A 22,536-nucleotide genomic window follows, 5' to 3' on the forward strand; every position below is an offset into this window, starting at 1 on the left:
GTATCATTACCATTGTTACCATACAATGAAGTTATTGATTGCGTCTTACCGCTGGCGTACTTTACATACAACCTGAATCTCTTAGGAAATTCCATGATGGAATATCAACCTTATTACGAAAAGGATAGACTGGTACACACTGTTAAGATGACCCACTGAGTTGTAGACAGGCACAAAAAAAAAAGACTGTTACACATTATAGTCTTTGGCCAAAGCCTTCTTCAGCAAAGAAAACACACACATTCACAAAAGCAAGCACACCTCATGCACACATGACTGCTACCTTCAGTAACTCTTACTGGAATGTTACTCTCACATGAATAGCAATCTGGAGTGGGGTGAGGAAGGGGGAGGGACAGCAGAGTATGGGTTGGAGAAGAGAAAAGCACTGTCTGGTGGGACATGCAGGGACTAGATGGCAGGCTGACGAGATCACCAGGCACAACGTTGAGAGGTGTGGTGTGGTAGAAAAAACAGAGAGCAGAAAAGGAGAGGAGCAGGGAAAAGTAAAGAATGGACAGCTGCTCTGGCAGAGGGTGGCACATTATGAGAGTGAGGGGACATGAAAAAGTATAGTACTTGGAAGGAGATTATTACTTTATTTCTAATAAAATTATTCGCCATATTTTTTGATCACACCTTGTATTTCTATGTTCATGTAGTCTTGCAGGCAACAAAGAAGCACATGAGAAGTGTCAGGATTTAGCTGCTCCTAACTCCCCACCCACAGTAGTTTCTAATCACTTGACAATTGTTGGTAGGTTGGTTGATTGGCAGTTAAGGAACTAACCAGTGAGTGCATCAGTCCCTCAGTTAAGAGGCTTCACCTGTAGTTAGTGATGTCAGCAAGAAATTTGATCAAATTATGAAAGTATCTAGAAGTTGTGAAATCGGTGCCTTGAAAGCAATATTGATGCAAGATCCATGAAATAAGTTAAAGAGAAGTAGAAGTATATGGTTCAGGCCAGTATGTCTGCCGGAGCAGATGAGGGGTCTCTCAGGGCACATCTGTGGTGAGAGAAACCCCATCTGCATAGACTCTACACCCTTCCCCTACCACAACCAACCCAAATTAAGGTCGAAGGCAGTTACGGAGCACAGAATATTTCCTAGCTGAAGGAATCATAATAGTAGGAGTGAGATGGCCAAAAATGTAATGATTATCTGCTGCACCCAAGTAAAAGAATAATGTGAGAGAAATAATCATGCCAGTAGGTGGGTGTCACCTGTCACTCGGCAATTACGGACGTACAATAAACAGAAGATTTCTATCTTGGGATAGTTTCATGCTGAGGTATCTTACAAATCCGTCGTTCGCACTGTTCCCATATTTGTGGTCGACCAGAGCAACGCAGAAAATCTTTTTGGTTTCGATGCCTTTCACGTTTTTGGGTTCTCCATAGATGACTCTGTCAATATTGTCTCTAATGCTATTCCTTATGCTCAACCGGATTCCTTGTCAACGACATTTTCATCCCTTTTTTCTCCTGGGTTAGGCCGTGCAAACGACTTTGAAGCTCATATCACACTCAAACCCACTGCTCGGCCTAAGTTTTTTCGGGCTCGGCCCATTCCTGTGGCCCTTCGTGATCGGGTAAAACAGGAGTTGGATCGTCTCACTACTTCAGGGGCCTTGCTTCCTGTCACTTCCAGTGAGTGGTCCTCTCCTGTTGTTGTCATTTCTAAGCCAAATGGTGATATTCGTCTCTGTGGCGATTTCAAAGCCACAGTAAATGCTCAATGCCTCATCGACACTCACCCTATGCCCCGACCTGAAGAACTGTTCACTAAACTTGCTGGAGGCCAGTATTTTTCTAAAATTGACCTGTCAGAAGCTTATCATCAACTTCCTCTCGACGCTGCTTCCCGGCAGTTTATGGTTCTTAACACGACTTTCAGCCTCTATCAATACCAACGCTTGCCATTCGGGGTTGCTAGCGCCCCAGCTCTCTTTCAGCGATTCTTGGAACAATTATTGCTCCCTGGCCCTGGATGTATCAATTACATGGACGACATCGTTGTCACTGGCTCCACCACTGAAGAACATCTTCAAAATCTCCGCACACTTTTTCATGTCTTACAGACTGCCAGTCTTAAGTGTAATCTTCAGAAATCACAATTTTTTCAGGCATCTATCACGTACTTGGGGTTTCAACTCTCTCGGGATGGTATTCGTCCGCTTCAGCAAACTATCGCTGCGATCAATGCCCTTCCTCGCCCTACATCTGTTAAGGAACTGCAGGCCTTCTTGGGGAAAATAGCATACTATCACAAGTTTTTACCGTCTGCGGATTCGGTGGCTCAGCTGTTGCATCGCCTGTTGCATAAAAACGTGCCTTTTCACTGGTCCGCGTCATGCGATGCGGCTTTCCAGAAATTGAAGACTATGCTGAAACAGGCCCCGTGCCTGGCTACTTATCGACCTGGCAACATCTTATTCTTGCCACATACGCCTCTCAATACGGGGTCGGTGCAGTCCTTGCGCACCGTTTTTCTGACGGTTCGGAACAACCCATTGGTTATGCCTCCAAAACGCTCACAGATGCCCAACAAAAGTATTCTCAAATTGAGAAAGAAGCTTTGGCCATTATTTATGTTCTTCATAAGTTTGGTGTTTTTCTCTATGGCTCAAAATTTGATCTTGTTACAGATCACAAACCACTTGTTTCCTTGTTTCATCCATCAACGCCACTTCCCGACAAGGCTGCACACTGCCTCCAGCGTTCGGCTCTTTACTTGTCTCGTCTCAATTATGAGATTCACTTCTGGCCAACGGCTCAACATGCAAATGCTGATGCTCTGTCTCGCTTTCCCATGGGTCCTGATCTGGCATTCGATAGGGACGAACTTTTATGTTTCCACCTGGATGTTGCCAAGCAGCGGGTTCTGGACGGGTTCCCCATCACTGGGGACAGGCTTGCGGCTGCTACGGGTTCTGACCCTACCCTCTCCCGGGTTTTATGCTGTATTCAGAAGGGTTGGCCAGATCGCCCGTCCGCTAAGACTTCTGATCTGTTGCGGAACTACTATGCTTTGCGTTACCGCCTCACGGCTAGGGATGGTGTTATTCTCCTTTCCACTGACAATGCTTCGCCGCGTGTTGTGGTACCTGCATCTTTGCGTGCTTCGGTCTTGCGCCTCCTTCACCAAGGGCACTGGGGTGTGTCTCGCACAAAATCTCTGGCGCGCCGTCATGTGTACTGGCCTGGCATCGACTCTGAAATAGCACACATGATCGCTGCCTGCGGCCCTTGTGCGTCACAGGCCGCTGCCCGAAGTCATCTTTGTCGCCGTGGCCTTCACCTCAGAAGCCCTGGGAGCACATTCATGCTGACTTTGCGGGACCTTTATTAGGTACTTATTGGCTCGTCGTAATTGACGCCTACTCTAACTTTCCTTTCATTGTCCGTTGCACGTCGCCTACCACCGCAGCAACCACAAGTGCTCTCACCCGCGTTTTTTCTTTTTGAAGGCCTCCCCTCTACTCTTGTTACTGATAATGGTCCGCAATTTGCAGATTTTTGTGCTCGTCACGGCGTTATGCATGTCACGGCCCCGCCGTTCCATCCACAATCAAACGGTGAGGCTGAACGAATGGTCCGCACATTTAAGGCTCAGGTGCAGAAACTTCTGACTATTTCTGCTGCAGATGATGCGCTTCTCCAGTTCCTGGCGTCTTACCATTTCACCCGCATGGGCGACCACAGCCCGGCTGAGCTCTTACATGGCCGACAGCCCCGCACGCTACTTCATCTTCTGCGGCCTTCCACCTCACGGCCGCGGGTGCCTTCACTTGGCCGGTTCACTGCCGACGACCTCGTCTGGGTACGGGGATATGGCGGGCGACCAAAATGGAGCCCGGGCTGCATCTTACGACACCGTGGCAGACACCTGTATGAAATCCAGATGGACACGGGTGTTGCAGTGCGTCATTCGGACCAGCTTCGGCCTCGTGTGCTGGCAACGCTGTTATGAATGCCGCTACACCACCTTCAGCTCTACCTGATGCTCGAGATCTTGGCATCTCTCAATACTCACAACGCAGCCCTCTCACTGTCATCGCAATGCCAGCACAAGAACGGATGCCACCAGAAGACGTGCCCATGCAGGAACCGGATGACCATCCTCTGTCAGAGCAAATCTACTCGCCTCCTCCTCCAACGGACGTCGAAACATCGCCCATGTCTCCTGTCATATCGACTGGACTTGCCGCAATGGGCAGAGTGGTGCATGGGGCCCCAGCAGATTCGACCCCTACGTCTCCTGTCATCTCGATCCGTTATCATCGGGGACACTTCCGTCCGTACGGGAAGCCTCCTCCTCGAGACTTTACGGCGAGTCAAACAACGCCAATGGACGTTAGCCATCTCCAAGACACCTCCATCAAGACCAGTGCAACAATTTCAAAGGGGGGAAAAGTGTTGTGACTCGCCGATCATTCAAAGCGCCGCCGCGCAATTACGCGCGTCCCCTACGTGCGGCGCTGTCTGCCAGCCATGCAGCAGCTGCGCCACCTAAGCGGCCAGCCGAGCAGCGGCTGCTAGACTGGGACTCAGTGCTCATTCGAATGCTAACGTGTACACATGTCTTGCTTGTCAACTTACTCTGTGACTTATATGTGTTGTGTCGTTCTGAAATATATGTGTTAAACTTGACGTTATAACAGAAACCTTGGTCCAATGTAAGAGATGTCCTGATGGTCATCTGATCAGGTTAAACAATTAAATATTCCACTATGTAGTAATGATATTAATGTTCGCCTTACAACATAAACAGATAAGCATTTCTATGGGCACCTGTAAAACACTAAAAGATCAGTGCTGTTTCAGTTCAGTCTGTACTACTCTTTTTAATATACCACGTTCAGCACTGCAATATTAAATTATTACTACAAATTTTTCAATTAAATAGAATCTGGGAAATACATGAAACCAGCAACCCCACCCCCCCAACTTTGCATGGGTAGCACTAAGTAAGTGTCTATGGCCGATCGACTTGCTGGTATAGTAGTGAATTTGTTTATGGGCCACTTCATACTGCTGTGCTTAAAGTTCTGAGAACAAGTTTATGTAATCTTCTTAGCAGGCATGAATGTTCCCTATTCCATATGTAATTGATGTTTGGAGTGACATATAATGGCAACATTGAGGGCACACCATCATTTAATTAATTTGTTTACAATCAATATAAATAACATACGTGATTCAGTGGATATGTCTTTCAATTTGTAGCATGTCATGTATTGCAGGAAGGCTGAGTGGATCATATCCAAAAGGCTCTATTAAAAGAAAATGAAACAGAAAGAAACATGCCTGATCTAGATGTGTAGCTCATTACAGCACTCCTCTGGTAAACCTTAGCAGGCCTACAATCGGATTCATTGTTCAGAGTCATTGCTGCAATTCTTTGCTGCAGACTCTTTTTGGCACACTTATTCATGCTGTCGTGCTAAGATTCATGTCTGCATCTAGGTTTGATTAAAGGGAAGCAAAGTATGATACTAGAGTCATCTGTTTCACTGCTGAAAAAACTTACTTTATGCAAACAAATCAAAGGTAAACAGACAGATACACATATCTAGGTGCATCTCTTACATCTTTGTAACACTTATGCCCTGTCTGAGGCACTTCAACCAGTTTTCAGTTGGAAACTTGTGCTGAGCTGAACTAGAGGGGCATGTATAATGGATCAGTTAAGAAAGTAACATATATTTAAAGATGCTTAATTTGGAAACATAAAGACACAACATAATTTTCATTTCCATATTTGTTAATTTCAGTTAACTGTCCACATTGAGATACTTCAAAGTATGTGCCAACATTCTGTAGATGTAACAAGTAATGCCACCTGTATAGGGAACCATTTGCATAAAAATTGTCATTTTTCTGTCTCAGCAATTAAGTATTTGCTATTATTATTATTATTATTATTATTATTGTGTCCAACTCTTTCAAAAGTTAAACAACACAGAAAAGTAGAATGTGTAATAGAAAGAAACAAAGTACATTTTATTGTGCGCATAAGAGAAATACACTCATTAGGAGAGACTTTATTTCCCGTAACAGCATCAAGTAATAGAATCAGTGGTAGTACGTAGTCACGTTAGCTTTGGGTGCAGCTGTGTGCATTTGTGATGACTGAGGAAAAGCATGTGGAAAAATACCTGTGTGGCTATATAGGGAGATGCCAGAAGAAGAGAAGGGCCCCTATCCAATAATTAACATAGCACTGCAACAGAAGGAATGATGGAGAATATGAAAATTGTTTATCCGCCACCCAAACACGATATCTACAGCAACAATACAGCTAAGTCCTATGTGATTGAAAACTGCAGTTCCTCGATAACTTTTTTTGTTGATGTTCTGCAATCCAAGAATAAACAAAGCGCAAACAACTTGCATCTTTTATGATTGTTCTTTACAACCCATTATCACAAAGTATTTTGATTGCTAATTGAAGTTTGGAACTAAAGTATTAAGTTTCTTCAGAAATGGTCTTTTCTGGCATCAAAGTAAATTAATAGTTTATTCTGCATAAATATCGGTGTTGTTCATAATTAGTAGTATAGTTTGCATGTGTGACTGATTATCATATTTATTGTGATGCAAAGTTCAGTACTTCATTAACTGCTCTAGTATATCATACCAATATGTCAACTTTCCAATTATCGTAATTGTTTGTTTTCTTTCTAATTTCAAGTTATCTGTTCATGCACATAAAAGTGAAATATTACTATGATGTATACCTAAAAATTTACTATAGGGTCATTCCATGTCAGTTCAACCAGGGGCTCCAGGAAGGGGTCCAGTTCATAGTCTCAGATTTGACTGAAATTCAGTACACTAATTCTACCATGTGTGGAACACTCGTGTACAAAGTATTAGTTTCCCCTGCCAATTAGTTCCATGATTATGACTTGTGAAAGAAGGTGGCATGACCCAGAAACTGAAACCCGCATCTGGCAATCTATCTTCAGATCCAATTTCAGGTCTTAATAACTTAGGAACTATTCCGCACAGTCCAGTGAAATTTTTACAGCCCAGTAACATGCATTTAGAGAACACACTCTATGAATCAAAACACCAACAACATATTTCTGAGGGAAAATGAAAAATTCCAAAATGTGATTAAAAAAAAACATAATACATTAAAAGGTACATATTGTAGGTGCCCTCTATGCCAAATATAATTCAATCAAAAAGGGTATAAATTTTTTGTGGCAAGTTTAATGTGGCCTAAACACACATAGAACTCATCACGCCCATGTCAGTCGCAAAAACTGAGTTACATGCACATGAAAATACAAAAATTTGAAAAATTACCTGAAAAATATGGATTTTCAAAGTGTGGTAGCACAAAAGGGACAAGTGATATCCAAGCCAAATTTCACACACTGCATAAGTAGACCATAATGATATGTATCTCAAAATTTCAGCATGTTATTGCAAGACATTTGTGTACAATGGAAGTTCAAATATGTATTTGGTGATGAGGCCATTGTTCCACAACACAATTTTGTAAAAACATATCGTAAACTGTTCTGCCTATTCTTATCCCCTCCCACAACTATTTAATCACTAAGCAACAACATATAGACAGATTAACACAACCTATCGTTAATGTTTACTGCACCTTAACTGCTTTTACATTGAGTGGCAAATTGTACTGTCATCCTGACACTGTGGTAGGAACTGGAACTGTCATAAGAATATGTTCAAAAGGAATCCAACACCTGTCTGCCAAACGTGGCCAATGAAATGATCTTGCTGGTCCTACTGGTGCCATGAAGTTCACAAACACATCACCTTCTGCTTCACAGCACTCTGCAACACATCCTAAGTACCATTTGTCATCATAAGCAGCAATAACATAGCAACCTGGTTGTATGTTGCTGCTTTTGCTTCTGAATCCTGAGTCACACACACTGTGAAGACACATGTTGTGCATGAACCTATAGTTATAACCGGACAGTCTGCTCATCTGCAAATTCTGAGTCCACTGGAGAGAAGTGATGATGGCTCCTTGTGCCTGCAACAGTTTTAACGTGTTCTAGTCTGATTTTTAGCAACTCTTCGACTGATTTCACCTCATCTTTCGAAACATAGAATGATCGTATGCAAGAGATATTTTTCTGTACCCACGTAAATAATTGAAGACGTGTTCGAATGCAATCTTCTGTAGGGTGCTGCAGACTAGCTCATGATGCCATGCGCTTAACGGTAGCACCAATACCATCACACACATTTTTACCATGACTTGTTACGAAAAAATTCCATTGTGCGTGAATCTGAAAATCATGGTAATGCATGCATAAATTTTTGAGATTTTTACAGTTTTTGTACTGACTAGCTGCCCCATCACTGAAGTATTTCGGAAAATGTATGTGAGGCAGCTTGTTTTTCACATATGCCATGACAGTGCGAATGTGAGCATGAACTGCAATGGCATCATGAATTAAACAGTCACTAAAAATGCACAGGTTCATGACAGACACATCACTTGATTCACCTCTATAGTAAATCGCAAATGGCTGGAGAGTTGCTTGACTGTTGTCCCAATGATATCCTTGGATGACATCTTGAACTATAAATGCATAATTTTCAGAAAAGTCTAGTATTACTATAATTTCATCTTGTTTCAAATTATCCTTACAAAACTGGAAATAAGCCGATTGTGCTGTTGCTGTGAAGATGTGTGTGGTCAGTTTGTCCATTTTTTTAAAAACGCATTTCAACAAAATCTTCCACTGTACTTTGCTTTTTTTCAAGACTTGTGCAATCCATGTATGTCCATTGTTTATAAGAAACAAGTTCATCGTCATCCATAAGGAGTTCATCATACAGTTTGTTATTCATGTGTTCTGCAAGATTTGCCTTACCAGGACACTTTTCACACCTGTGTATCATGCACTCGTAGGAACTGATGTCACACACTATCAGCTTCATTGCACCTTTGTAATGCAGTTGGTAGAGCACTTGCCCATGAAAGGCAAAGGTCCCGAGTTCGAGTCTCCGTCCGGCACACAGTTTTAATCTGCCAGGAAGTTTCATATCAGTGCACACTCCGCTGCAGAGTGAAAATCTCATTCTGGAAACATCCACCAGGCTGTGACTAAGCCATGTCTCTGCAATATCCTTTCTTTCAGGAGTGCTAGTTCTGCAAGGTTCGCAGGAGAGTTTATGTAAAGTTTGGAAGGTAAGAGGCAAGGTACTGGCAGAAGTAAAGCTGTGAGGACGGGGCGTGAGTCGTGCTTGGGTAGCTCAGTTGGTAGAGCACTTGCCCGCGAAAGGCAAAGGTCCCGAGTTCGAGTCTCAGTTGGGCACACAGTTTTAATCTGCCAGGAAGTTTCACTCCTTGGGTTGCTTTTATTTTCCTAGCTTGCTTTACCATATATGTAGAAACATTGAATTCCTTTGCAGTGTAGTCAATAGACCAGCTGGAAGGTGCAAGGGTAAGAATAGCAAACTTTTTTCTGGTGTGTGGATATGGCACATTTTTTTTTCTTCAAATCATGCACAATTTTGTCCAAATCAGAGCATTTCTGTTCCTTTGGAGCAGATAGTTCTTCCTCTTCCACCATCAGCGTATCAGCTATTTTGTGTTTTAATTCCATTTGTGCTTCTTGTAGTTTTCTTCTACCATAGCTGGGCCTGTCTCTTTTCCCAACTTTGTGTGTCTTCATGGGAGACAAACCAAGAGCAGTCACCACCTGGAACATAACTTTTGTCCTGGTATAATGTTAAGTCCCACGCACCGATTCACTTTCAATACTGATTTTATATAAATTTCTCTGAGGCTACACTTCACTGTCTTCTTATGAATCTGAAATGGATCAAAACAACTACTTTGTAAGAAAGAATACTTATCCAGAAACACTTTCATATGATGATAACAAACACTAAAGTTTCCTGGAACTGTACTTCTTGTGCCCACAGGGTGTATCCTGGATCTCCATAGCAACAAATCTTGGTCCGATTCATCCAGATCATACAGTACAAAGCGAATGCCACATTTTGTTCCATATGTTGTTTTATGACATTCAGATGCTTGTGCTCTACCAATACTGCAACTTGTTTGAACAAAAGCACCACCAGTACACTCCTCTGCCTCCATACTGACTTTCCACAACAGTACTGACCAGTCTAAACTAGAATCTTAAAAACATGAGTAACCTGTAATTGTTGCTTGTTTCCTTTGTTGTTCCTGCCTAACAATGACTCATTCTGTTCCTGAAAACTACCATTGTTTAACTTTCTGTTGCCTAATGGTTCCCAACAATTTGCCTGGTTTAAGGCTTGGGATGATGACACTATAATGTCACTGCAAGGGGAAAAGACCTCCTAGTCAAATATGGTTAAGACCTTGAGTAGATGGTGTCTTTGAGTAACATTCAGATGTTGGATCATCCAGGTACTGTATCATCTGATTATCAAATCAGGGCTTCAGGATATATCATGTTGCAAGCCAAGAATCTGAAGCAGTTTCCAGCCAGTAAAAGGTTCTTTATATAATTTGGTGTGCGGGTGGGGGTAAAGGAGAGGGTGAGGTTTTCAACTTCTCTTTTATGAGTTCAAAAGGTGGCTGGGTAAGAAGAGCACCCTGAAGCAGTAGCAAAGTGGGTTGAAATGTGTTTGGCAGGAACTGATACACTTGTGCATATACCAACATTAAGCAGATCTACGACAGCTGTTGATCATTGGAGCCCAGCAAAGTAAGGAGCTTGGCCTACATCAATGAGGAAATATAGCGCACCCAGCATTCCACATTACTGTGTCTAATTAGACAGCAAACCTTAGCATGTAGCTGTTAAAAGTGATAACGGTAGTCTGTTAAAGATATCACTTGAGATGTTTCAGGGTCCTTCAATGATCCTAAATAGCTGCTGCAATTCTTTGCTCAAACATGGTACCAGCCGGAGGTGGAGTGGACCCGTAGAAAGAAACATAGCAGTTCCAGTGGTGCGGTGCCAGCACAGTTCCAATCTTTATGCAGAGTAACCTCATAAGTAGCACAATGGTCTTCAGTGAAGTGTGTTTCTTGGGGAACAACACAGATCACAGAACAACAGGAAGTAACTTCTTGTAGTTCTGGCAGGTGACAGTAATATCCATCGCAGTTCCATTGGATCAATATGGTGTGGATGTCCTCATTAGGTGTGAAACAGCCAGCAGCACAGGTCTCGCCCCATGTTCACAGCCTGTCACTGGTGGGTATGGAACATCAACAAACAACAGTTCAGCGTCCGATGCCTGGCACCTCCAGGGTTACCAGAGCAGTCTTCACCCGAGATTTCTTCTTTTTCTGTCTCACAGCTTTCAGCAGTTAAGAACCATGTGAGGACTTATCTGCTGTGGGTGTAGGAACGGAAGAAGAGTGGGCAGCCCTGGTGAGAACCACATACCGTGACTCCTTCAACCATTGGCTGGTGATGGGTTGCTGCTCTGTATAATTCTGAGAAGAGGATTTGCACCAAAAGACGGTCCTGTCATTGGTAGATACCAGAGACAGTATATGCTTCTGCAGCCAGATGTGGGAAGGGGTTCCCGAAGATGGTGCCGCAGGAACCACAAAAGGGAGGGACTATTGTATCCAAGTTTAATCAAATAATGGAAAATCCAGGATGGATGCTGAGTTGCGATAGGCACAATAAAAAGAAACTACACTCTCTCAGCTCTCTGAGACTGCAGACGTGTGTGCAAGTTGCGTTTGCTTGAGTGTGTGTGTGTGTGTGTGTGTGTGTGTGTGTGTGTGTGTGCGTGTGTGTATGTGTGTCTACTGCTGACAAAGGCCTTAATGGCCAAAAGCTATGTGTGTGTGAATCTTTTTATTGTGCCTATCGCGACTCGGCATCTCCGCTATATGGTGAGTAGCAACTTTCCTTCGCTGGTATTGTTACATGGTCAAGTTTATTTGTGTGACTACCGGAAGTCGACATCGAGAGAGTAAATACACCGGGTACTGCCTTCAACCTAGCAACAGTACTCCCAAATGTCAATATCATTTAGACTGGGTACAAGCAATTATATTTTTCCTGAGCTTCAAAATATGAAAGGTAATCTATGACCTTCAGTTTCTGGATTCTGTTTTTCTTGATAAGAGTAGCACACTTCAGGAATCAAGGAGTGGTTGTCCCTGCAACCAACAGAAACAGGTGGTAGCGTGCATGGTGAATATTTGTAAAGTGGCCAGCCATAAATCAGGTTGTGTGTTCACTAAAGACGACAAGTGCCCAAAGTCCTGGCATTTAAAGCACTGCATTGAGGATGTGAAATACAGTTTCACACTACAGTGGTAAACTCTCCCTCAAAAGCAAGGAGGAATGCACCAGTGTCAACTTTGTTGTCTGGTGTGCCTCTATATACATGATGTAGGAAGTTGATCCCTCACCTCTCAAAGCATTCGCTTAGTTCTTGACCCATCTGCAGTGTTATGTCCAAGTGGAAAATTAATTCCTGTACCATGCTTAGGTTCTTATAGGATGGAGTGTTATGTTAGCAGGTGCATTACCAAGTTGATTACAAGAGAGTAACACCTGGGACTCAGTAGGATTTGCTGCCTTAAATAAGCTCGAACGACCTCATAATTTACTAAGGGAGGAGAGTTCACCATATACATTTTCAATATTCTCCATGAAGAACATTGGCTAATTAGTGAGAAAAGACCCTCCGTCTTTTCAGGTACAAACCAGGAATGGAGGAGATTAAGTTTCTGCAACTTGCTTGGTTTTGTTTTCCTCCCATGGTATAGCCAAGGAGGGAAAGTTCCTAGGGTCATAACAATCTCCACTGAATGGTAGTCTATATTAAGAGACCGTCACATGCTCATGGCCACCAGCTGATAATTTTAGTCATTTCATTACATTAACTATCGACTATGGTGCTGTCTACTTCAAACGAGATCTCTTCTCACAGGCACTGCCCAACCAGATCACACGACATCTACCATGATGGCCAGTGCTCAAGGTCCCAGTGCCCCCGAATAGACAGACAGCTACTCCTTGGCATGCACAAGGAGCTGACAGCTCTGGCATCTACTGTGTGATCCCTTTGTGGTCAGTGGGTCTACTACCATATGTGTACCTGACACACCATACACGGACTGGTTGCAACACTGAGTTGTGATTGTTACTACCAAACACTTCCTTAGAAAAAACTGGTTGTTGAGAGGAAAAAGGTGGAAATATTGCATTAATTACATGTGTAACTATACAGCCATCAAGAGGAAATGATGTTTTGAGAGAGTTATTTCTGCCAAAGTTTACAGAATACAGAACTGTAGATTACATCCATCGATTTACTATTAACACATTATTCATGACAATCAAAAGCATCAGTAAATTCTCAAAAATATACTTTTAATCAAGCAGATATACACTAATACTACGGGGAACCACAGTCGCAGTCTGCTGCTGATAATATATTACAAAATTATACACCAGTAGAAAACAGTTTCTATGAGTGCCTACTGAAGTTCCTCACCTTCCCATTGAAACACTTGACAGCTCCTGAAACAAAATGAAAAAATAAATCACAACACAGCAACCACAACACAAAATATCATCTAAGTGCCATTAATAAACCTAACAAAGATAATTTTACCAAATGATTTGACAAAACTCTTCATTCTGGAAGGGAAAAAAGGTGTAACTAAGGAGTGAACTGTGCGAGGTATATTTTAACTATATGCAGTTCCAAATGTTAACAACAAAATTATCCTAACAATTTTTGTAATATCATTACCTCCTGTATTGGAGTAAGGCTTTTTAATCCAATACAAAAAAGCCAAATGGGTTAAATCTGAGCTCCAAGAATAAGCTGTTACAAGAGTATCTGGTTTAATATGAGGAGCTTTTAGTGACCAGTAGTTTAGAACTGGGTTTGAAACACAATATATTTCCACTGACTCATGGAGCTCATGACTGTCAACACAGCAGCCTATTTGCCACCATGTTTGAACTCTGACAAGAGCAGATTGCAGATACTGGCTTTCCAAAGCTTTTTAAAAAAAGTTGCAAACAAAGTTAATTACACCTCAAATACAAAATGAGTGGGGAGTGTAGCAGTATATTCTGAAACGAGAGTGTAAAAATTAATAAATCCAGCGTAGTGTCATATTTGTAAAAGTTATTTTACATATTACACTGGGCTGACCATTACTGTGGAATGAGGAGACAAAGACAAGGATGCCTCTGCTATGGTAATGCATACCTCTGGGAAGGTCAAAGAATTTCCAACCAAAACAGATAAGTGAATAAGGCACCAAAATTTTATTTGTATTCAAGACACAGAAGAAGAACGTTTGGAATTACTATTACATGGTGATGTTTTACAAAGGTGAGTTACTGCATGTTGGAAAAAACAGTTGTGTTGGTTTTGTAAGCAGCAAGGTCACTTTTCCCATAGACAATATTCTGAAAGCTGCAAATCAAGACAATCAAGTATGATGCAGTTTATCTTGGCTTCCAAAAAGCATTTCACTCATTTCAATCTGTACCAAATGAACATTTATTAACAAAGCATTGACTGTAAGGAGTATCAAACAAAATTTATGACTTGATTGAGGAGTTCTCGTTAAGGAAGATGCACCATGTTATCTTTCTTGGAAAGTCATCATTAGATGTAAAAGTAACTTCAGGCATGGCCCAGGAGAGAGTGTTGGATACCTAATTGTTAACGTCACTGACAGACAAAATTAATAATAACCCCAGGCTTCTCACAAATGATGTAGTTATCTATAATGAAGCAATGACTAAAAAATTAGCACAAACATTCAGTCAGATACTGATAAGATTCCAAAACACTGAAAATATTTACAAGTAGAATTACCAAATAAGCAGCAACCAGTTGCAAGATCATGTTTTCTTTATTTACTTTTGCAAATCGATTTTTGTTTATGTTTGACATCTGTTTAAGACAGTGTTATTACTCAGGGAATATACACTTTGAAAGCACCGATGATGGCTGTTAATCAGTTGAAATCAATTTTCAAAAGTAAATATAGAAAACATGATCTTGTGACTGGTTGCTGCTTATTTGGTAATTTTATGGTTTACGGTCGCTGCACAACTTGGGAACCATATGGAGCCCCCCATTCAGAAATTTACAACTTGTTTTAAATGTTCAAAAATATAAAATTATGCTCTTCATAAAATGCTAAAACACAGTATTACATGAGTATGATATTAATCAGAATCTACATATATCACTGAGCCACAAATGTAATCAGACATTTCAATAAAACTCTTCTGGGCTTGTGACCGTGTAATATGTGATAAAACTACTAATGTTATGGGAGCTACTGCAGGCAACCTTTATCAGAGTGACCACTAGTGGCTTGTCATTGCTGCTTTATATTGATTATCTGGACATCCTATATTCTGACTGGGGGTCAGGATCAATGGGATGGGATATCAAAACATAGTGTGTCAGAATTCCAAGCCATTTTGAAATAATAAATATAATGCAGCAACAGCAAGAAGTCATTCTGACAAAGACTATCTGTAATAGCTATCAAAACATTGGTAGTTTTATCATATCTGATGCAGTCATATATCCAGAAGAATGTTACTGAAGAGTACTCTGGCCATGAAAGCATAACACACTTATGTAATAGGTCGGTTCACACAAATACCTAAGTATAACTATTTGTACAGATATAAAATAGATTGATCAGATACTTTCAGACACACATACAGCAGGTGGCGGAATTTGTTTCATTGACAACATTCTAGAAAAATACAATCAGTCAACAAAGGAGATTGCTTACAAAATATTCATGCAACCCATCCTAGAATAAGGCTCAAGTGTGTGGGATCCCATACCAAATAATATGAACATGGAATATAGAATGTATACCAAGGGGGCACCACTAATGGTCACAGGTTTGTTTCACTCTTAGGAGAGCATCACAGAAATGCTTGAAAACATGAATTGGCAAATGCTTGAAGACAGATGCTACTTACAAAATTCCAACAAAAAAATTACATTAGAAATCTAGGAATATTCTACAGCCCCCTAAACATCATTCCCGTAAGGATCATGTAGAGAAGACTAGATTACACAGAGGCATTTAAACAGCATTCTTCCCACACTACATGAATGAATAGAACAGGACGAAACCTTAAGATGTAGTATAACGGGAGTACCCTTTCCCATGCACTTCCCAATGGTCCACAGAGTATGGATGTAGATGCTGAATAAAGCCAAAAACACTGCCTTTCAATCTGAGACCTGTAGAAACTCATTGGAAATTATTTGTTTACTAGTTTAATGCTACATACATGTTTTAAGAGATGGTAAACGTATTGTGATTGCCCTATTCATTTCAACTGAAGCTCAGCAAGTAAAAGTAAATCTAGTCTGAAAATTTTACAGAAGGAAGGAAGACTAGAGTTTAACTTGCCATCGACACCAAGGTCATTAAGGATGGAGCACAAGTTCGGAACATTTTTAGGATGGGGAACGAAACTGACCATGCCCTTTCAAAGGGACCATTCCAGCCTTTCCCTGGAGCAATTAGAGAAATCACAGAAAATCTAAGGCCGGATGTGGATTTCAACTGTCGTCCTCCTGAATGCAAGTCCAGTCAGTGGTCATTTTACAGACCTTCCATCAGAAGAATCTTTATCAACTTATTATTTCAAAACTCTAGAAGATAGTGTGTGTCATACTTACTGGTTCATCATGGTTCAAATTACCACATCCAATTAAGCAGGACACACTCACTTGTACAGTAATGGATTTTTCTTGCAGAGCTATGAACATAACAAAACCCTGCTGCTCGACATCACAGTACATAACAACGTAGAATTTGATCATATAATGTAGGGTTTCATGATCAATGTTTTCCGCCTTGGAGGCAGAATTCTTTGGGAATTCAGCCAAGGTAAGGCATATTTTTGAACCTGGTGTCTCCTAATGAGGGAGGCATCTTCAAATGCAATGGAGGTTCTCCAATGAAAAGTGATTTAAAAATGAGTCAAGGTACACTCTACTTATTCTGCTGGCCAAAGTTGTTGAAATGTTTATTCATAACTGCACAATAAGTCAAGTCATGATGTTAAATGACCACTGCTGAAAATGGTGAAGTCGCACTGAAGTGTGCTGCAGAGTTTGCATGGCAGAAAATATGGTGCCATTTGTTTTATTTAGCACTAACCCTAATAACTTGTCTAATCTCAGCCTTTTTCTGTTTTGTTAAAAGTTCTTTTTGTGTTTCTGAATTTCACTGGCTTCTCTATACATCCTAACACACTAATGATTGAACGTTGACTCTCCAATACTAAAGTTTTATCAAATTTGGTCAAATTTTACCTGATCACTGGCCTCTCCAGTTCTGAATAGAAAGAAGTCTGAAGAATTTAATTCACCACTGCTTTCAAGCTGCATGAGACGCAGAGCACCCTGGTAAACCTCCATTTATAATACACTTCGCCTCAGCTGCAGCGCAAACTGTACCTACTGGAATGCCTGCAATCCCTTAGCAGAGTATGACTCCTCTGGGACATGGAGATATGTGTTTGCATTAAACCACATAACAACACAGCTATAATTCTAAATTTGACGAGAGTCATCAATTCTTACCATGTGTCACCCAGTCTTGCTGCGCAGAAAATTCATTTCTAGTAAAACTGATTTTCATCACATTTATCTGATTTTATGTGCACCAACAGACTAAAGGAAGGAACGAAAGAAATAAGATAACGTTATTAGTATCCACCTGTGCGGATGCAAAACGTTCACAGTATTACTGTGCTACATAAATGTCTTTATATTTAATGTCAACCTCTAAAATTGGTCTTCTATAAGAAATTGTCATATTGCTTTAATGTAAAATTATGCTACTTAACACCAGCAGGTTGGTTGGTTTGGGGGATTTAAGGGACCAGACTGCGACGGTCATCGGTCCCTTTTTCCAAAAAATTAAAACTACCCAAACAGAACAAAAACGAACAGCAGGAAAAACGTCAGACGACACAGGACAAGAAATACTCCTACAGAGATCAGACAAGACAAATTAAAATCACACAGAGTGTGACGGTGGTTGGCCGACCATAGAGATAAAAAGGAAAAGCCAACCACCGAGAACACATTAAAAACTCAGCGTAAAATCGTAGGCCAATGGCCAGAATCAACACAAAAGAACAGAACAAACACTCAGAGTAAACGATAAAAACCCCCTGCCCGAATAAAACGTAAAACTAAGCCAGCCATAACAGGGTCATCAGATAAAAGGGCAGGGAGCGTATCAGGCAGCGCAAATGTCTGCCTGACCACAGCTAAAAGGGGGCAGGCCAACAAAATGTGGGCCACTGTCAAAGCCGCCCCGCAGCGACATAGAGGAGGGTCCTCCCAGCGCAGTAAATAACTGTGTGTCAGCCGGGAGTGGCCAATGCGGAGCCGACAAAGGATGACTGAGTCCCTGCGGATGGCTCGCATGGATGACCGCCACACAGTCGTCGTCTCCTTAATGGCACGGAGTTTATTGGGCGTGATCCGATCGCGCCATTCAGCGTCCCAAAGCGCAAAAACTTTTCGGCGGAGGACTGCCCGCAAATCAGTCTCTGGGAGGCCAACATCCAGAGATGGTTTACTCGTGGCCTCTTTCGCCAGGCGGTCAACATGTTCAGTGCCCGGGATACCGACATGACCGGGGGTCCACACAAAGACCACAGAGCGGCCGCAACGGGCAAGAGTATGCAGGGACTCTTGGATAGCCATCACCAGACGAGAATGAGGGAAACACTGGTCGAGAACTCGTAAACCGCTCAGGGAATCGCTACAGATAACGAAGGACTCACCTGAGCAGGAGCGGATATACTCCAGGGCACGAAAGATGGCGACCAGCTCAGCAGTGTAAACGCTGCAGCCATCCTGCAAGGAACGTTGTTCGGAATGGTCCCCTAGAGTGAGCGCATACCCGACACGACCAGCAACCATCGAACCGTCAGTGTAAACGATGCCAGAGCCCTGATACGTGGCCAGGATGGAATAAAAGCGGCGGCGGAAGGCCTCTGGAGGGACTGAGTCCTTCGGGCCCTGTGCCAAGTCGAGCCGAAGGCAAGGGCGAGGAACACACCATGGGGGTGTATGCAAAGTGGCCCGGAAAGGAGGTGGAACAGTGAAAACCCGAAGCCCGGAGAGAAGCTCTTTGACGCGGACCGTGATTGTACAACCAGACCGGGGCCGACGTTCCGGAAGATGGACGACCGATCGCGGGAACAGGAGACGATAGTTTGGATGCCCGGGCAAGCTTAGAACATGGGCAGCATAAGCGGCCAGCAAATGTTGGCGTCGTAACTGCAGTGGAGGGACACCTGCCTCCACTAGGACGCTGTCCACAGGGCTGGTGCGGAAAGCACCAGTGGCAAGGCGTATCCCACTGTGGAGAATTGGGTCCAGCACCCGCAACGCAGATGGGGATGCTGAGCCATAAGCCAGGCTCCCATAATCCAGACGGGACTGGATTAACGCCTGGTAGAGCCGCAACAGGGTAGATCGGTCGGCGCCCCAGCGGGTGTGGCTCAAGCATCTCAGAGCGTTTAGATGCCGCCAACACGTCTGTTTAAGCTGCCGGATATGAGGCAGCCAAGTCAACCGGGCATCGAAAATCACCCCCAAAAACCTGTGGGTCTCCACCACAGCAAGAAGTTCGTTGTCAAGAGAAAGCCGCGGCTCAGGATGGACCGTTCGGCGCCGGCAGAAATGCATAACGCGGGTCTTGGCAGCTGAAAACTGAAAACCATGCGCTGCAGCCCAAGACTGCGCCTTGCAGATTGCGCCCTGTAGCTGGCGTTCAGCAGCTGCAATGCCAATAGAGCTGTAGTAAAGGCAGAAGTCATCAGCATACAGGGAAGCGGAGACAGAATTTCCCACGGCCACAGCGAGCTCGTTAATGGCTATTAAAAACAGGCAGACACTTAAAACAGAACCCTGTGGCACGCCGTTCTCCTGGACGTGGGAGGAACTATATGAGGCTGCGACTTGCACGCGGAAGGTACGATACGACAGGAAATTGCGGATAAAGATCAGCAGAGGGCCCCGAAGACCCCATCCATGAAGCGTAGAAAGGATGTGATGACGCCATGTCGTATCGTACGCCTTCCGCATGTCGAAAAAGACAGCGACCAGGTGCTGACGGCGGGCAAAGGCAGCACGGATGGCCGACTCCAGGCTCACCAGATAGTCGGCGGCGGAGCGGCCTTTACGGAACCCACCCTGAGACAGAGCCAGAAGGCCCCGAGACTCCAGTACCCAATGCAAGCGCCGGCTCACCATCCGTTCGAGAAGCTTGCAAAGAACGGTGGTGAGGCTAATGGGGCGGTAGCTGTCCACCTCCAAAGGGCTCTTGCCCGGTTTCAAAACGGGGATGACAATGCTCTCCCGCCATTGCGACGGAAACTCACCCTCGACCCAGAGACGGTTGTACAGGTCGAGGAGGCGTCGCTTGCAGTCCACTGAAAGGTGTTTCAGCATCTGACAGTGGATGCTATCTGGCCCGGGAGCGGTATCAGGGCAAGCGGCAAGGGCACTGTGAAATTCCCACTCACTGAATGGAGCGTTGTAGGATTCAGAAGTGTGGGTGCGAAAAGAAAGGCTCCGACGTTCCATCCGCTCTTTAATGGAGCGGAAGGCCTGGGGGTAATTCGCAGAAACGGAACTCATAGCAAAATGCTCTGCTAAGTGGTTTGCAATGACGTCGGAGTCAGTACAAACTGCTCCATTCAGTGAGGGCGCAGGGACGCTGACAGGTGGCCGATAGCTGTAGACGCGTCGAATCTTGACCCAAACCTGCAATGGAGTGACATGGAGGCCAATGGTGGACACATACCGCTCCCAGCACTCCTGCTTGCTTTGGCGGATAAGGCGGCGGGCCCACGCACGCAGCCGTTTGAAGGTGATCAGGTGTTCAATGCAGGGATGTCGCTTGTGACACTGTAGCGCCCGCCGGCAATCTGTAATCGCTGCAGCGATCTCAGGCGACCACCAAGGCACAGTCCGCTGCCGAGGGGACCCAGAGGAGCGGGGAATGGCAGATTCGGCGGCAGTAACGATGCCGGTGGTGACCAATTGAACCACCGCATCAATGTCATCATTAGAGAGAGGCTCAAGAGCGGCAGTGGAGGAGAACAAGTCCCAGTCAGCCTTATTCATAGCCCATCTGCTAGGGCGCCCAGAAGAGTGACGCTGTGGTAGTGACAGAAAGATCGGAAAGTGGTCACTACCACACAGGTCGTCATGCACACTCCATTGGACAGACGGTAAGAGGCTAGGGCTACAGATTGAAAGGTCAATGGCGGAGTATGTGCCATGTGCCACACTGAAGTGTGTGAAGGCACCATCATTTAAAATCGAGAGATCGAGCTGCGTCAATAAATGCTCAACGGTGGCGCCTCGACCTGTTGCCACTGACCCACCCCACAGAGGGTTATGGGCGTTGAAGTCGCCCAATAGCAAGAAAGGTGGCGGCAATTGGGCTATCAGCGCAGCCAGGACATGCTGCGAGACATCACCATCCGGTGGAAGGTAAAGACTGCAGATGGTAACAGCCTGTGGCGTCCACACCCGAACAGCGACAGCCTCTAAAGGTGTTTGGAGAGGGACAGACTCGCTGTGCAGAGTGTGAAGGACATAGAGGCAGACGCCACCAGACACGCTTTCATATGCTGCCCGGTTCTTATAATAACCCCGATAGCCACGGAGGGTGGGGGTTCGCATTGCTGGAAACCAAGTTTCCTGAAGAGCAATGCAGAAGAAAGGGTGAAGGCTGATAAGTTGTTGGAGCTCAGCTAGATGGTGGAAAAAAACCGCCGCAGTTCCACTGGAGGATGATATTGTCCATGGCTGAGAAAGGCGTGAAAGGACTGGGAAGGCAATTTACACCGCTTGTTCACTCACTGCCACCGATTCAGTACCCGTGCGAGTGGCATCTATGGCGTCTGAGGGACCGGCGAGATCAAGGTCCTCAGCGGACGCTAGAATCTCGACCTCATCCTCAGACACAGAGCCCGAAGGGTGCGGTGGGGTTGGTGCCACCGCAAGTTCTTTGGCCTTAGAGGTCTTTCTCTTGGACTTCTCTCACTGAACCTTGGGTTTCACCGGCTGGGAAGGCTTCACCGATTCAGTCTCCGGGACGGAAGAGGATCGTGAAGCCCTACGCCCGGCCGCTGGTGAGGACTTATGCCACTGTCGGCCGTCACCCTTCCCGCTGGTGGAACCCTGGGAAGGGAGGGTCCCAAGGGAACTCTTACGGGCGAGAGTAGTCGAAGAAGTTAGACGCTTCTCCGGCTGAGAAGCGGGGACGGACGTCCCCGACGGGTGGGAGGATGTTGCTCCTGGGGTAGTTGGTGCAGGAGCAACCGGTGGGGTAGAGGCCCCCACGGGCAAGGGGGCTGGAGGAGTCTTACTGCTTATCGAGCTGGCTGGAAGTCTTGAAACAGATGGGGCTAGCACAGTCGTTGCAGCAGCTGCGTAAGAAGATGTCATTCTCACACGATGGAGTCTGTCATATTTCCTTTTGGCCTCAGTATAGGTCAGC

General features: G+C 44.2%; 1 protein-coding gene across 2 annotated transcripts in view; it reads right to left on the bottom strand.

The window, feature by feature from the left end:
* The window catches only part of LOC126199383 (transmembrane protein 131), a 385,780-nt gene that overhangs the window by 294,652 nt on the left and 68,592 nt on the right, over positions 1-22,536 (bottom strand). For both annotated transcript variants that reach the window (XM_049936301.1, XM_049936300.1), the window contains exon 3: positions 13,479-13,504. In XM_049936301.1, the coding sequence (XP_049792258.1) occupies positions 13,479-13,504 (26 nt within the window). The remainder of the gene's footprint in view (positions 1-13,478; positions 13,505-22,536) is intronic.

The sequence above is a fragment of the Schistocerca nitens genome, chromosome 8 (genome assembly GCF_023898315.1).
Source record: "Schistocerca nitens isolate TAMUIC-IGC-003100 chromosome 8, iqSchNite1.1, whole genome shotgun sequence".
Taxonomy (NCBI): domain Eukaryota; kingdom Metazoa; phylum Arthropoda; class Insecta; order Orthoptera; family Acrididae; genus Schistocerca; species Schistocerca nitens.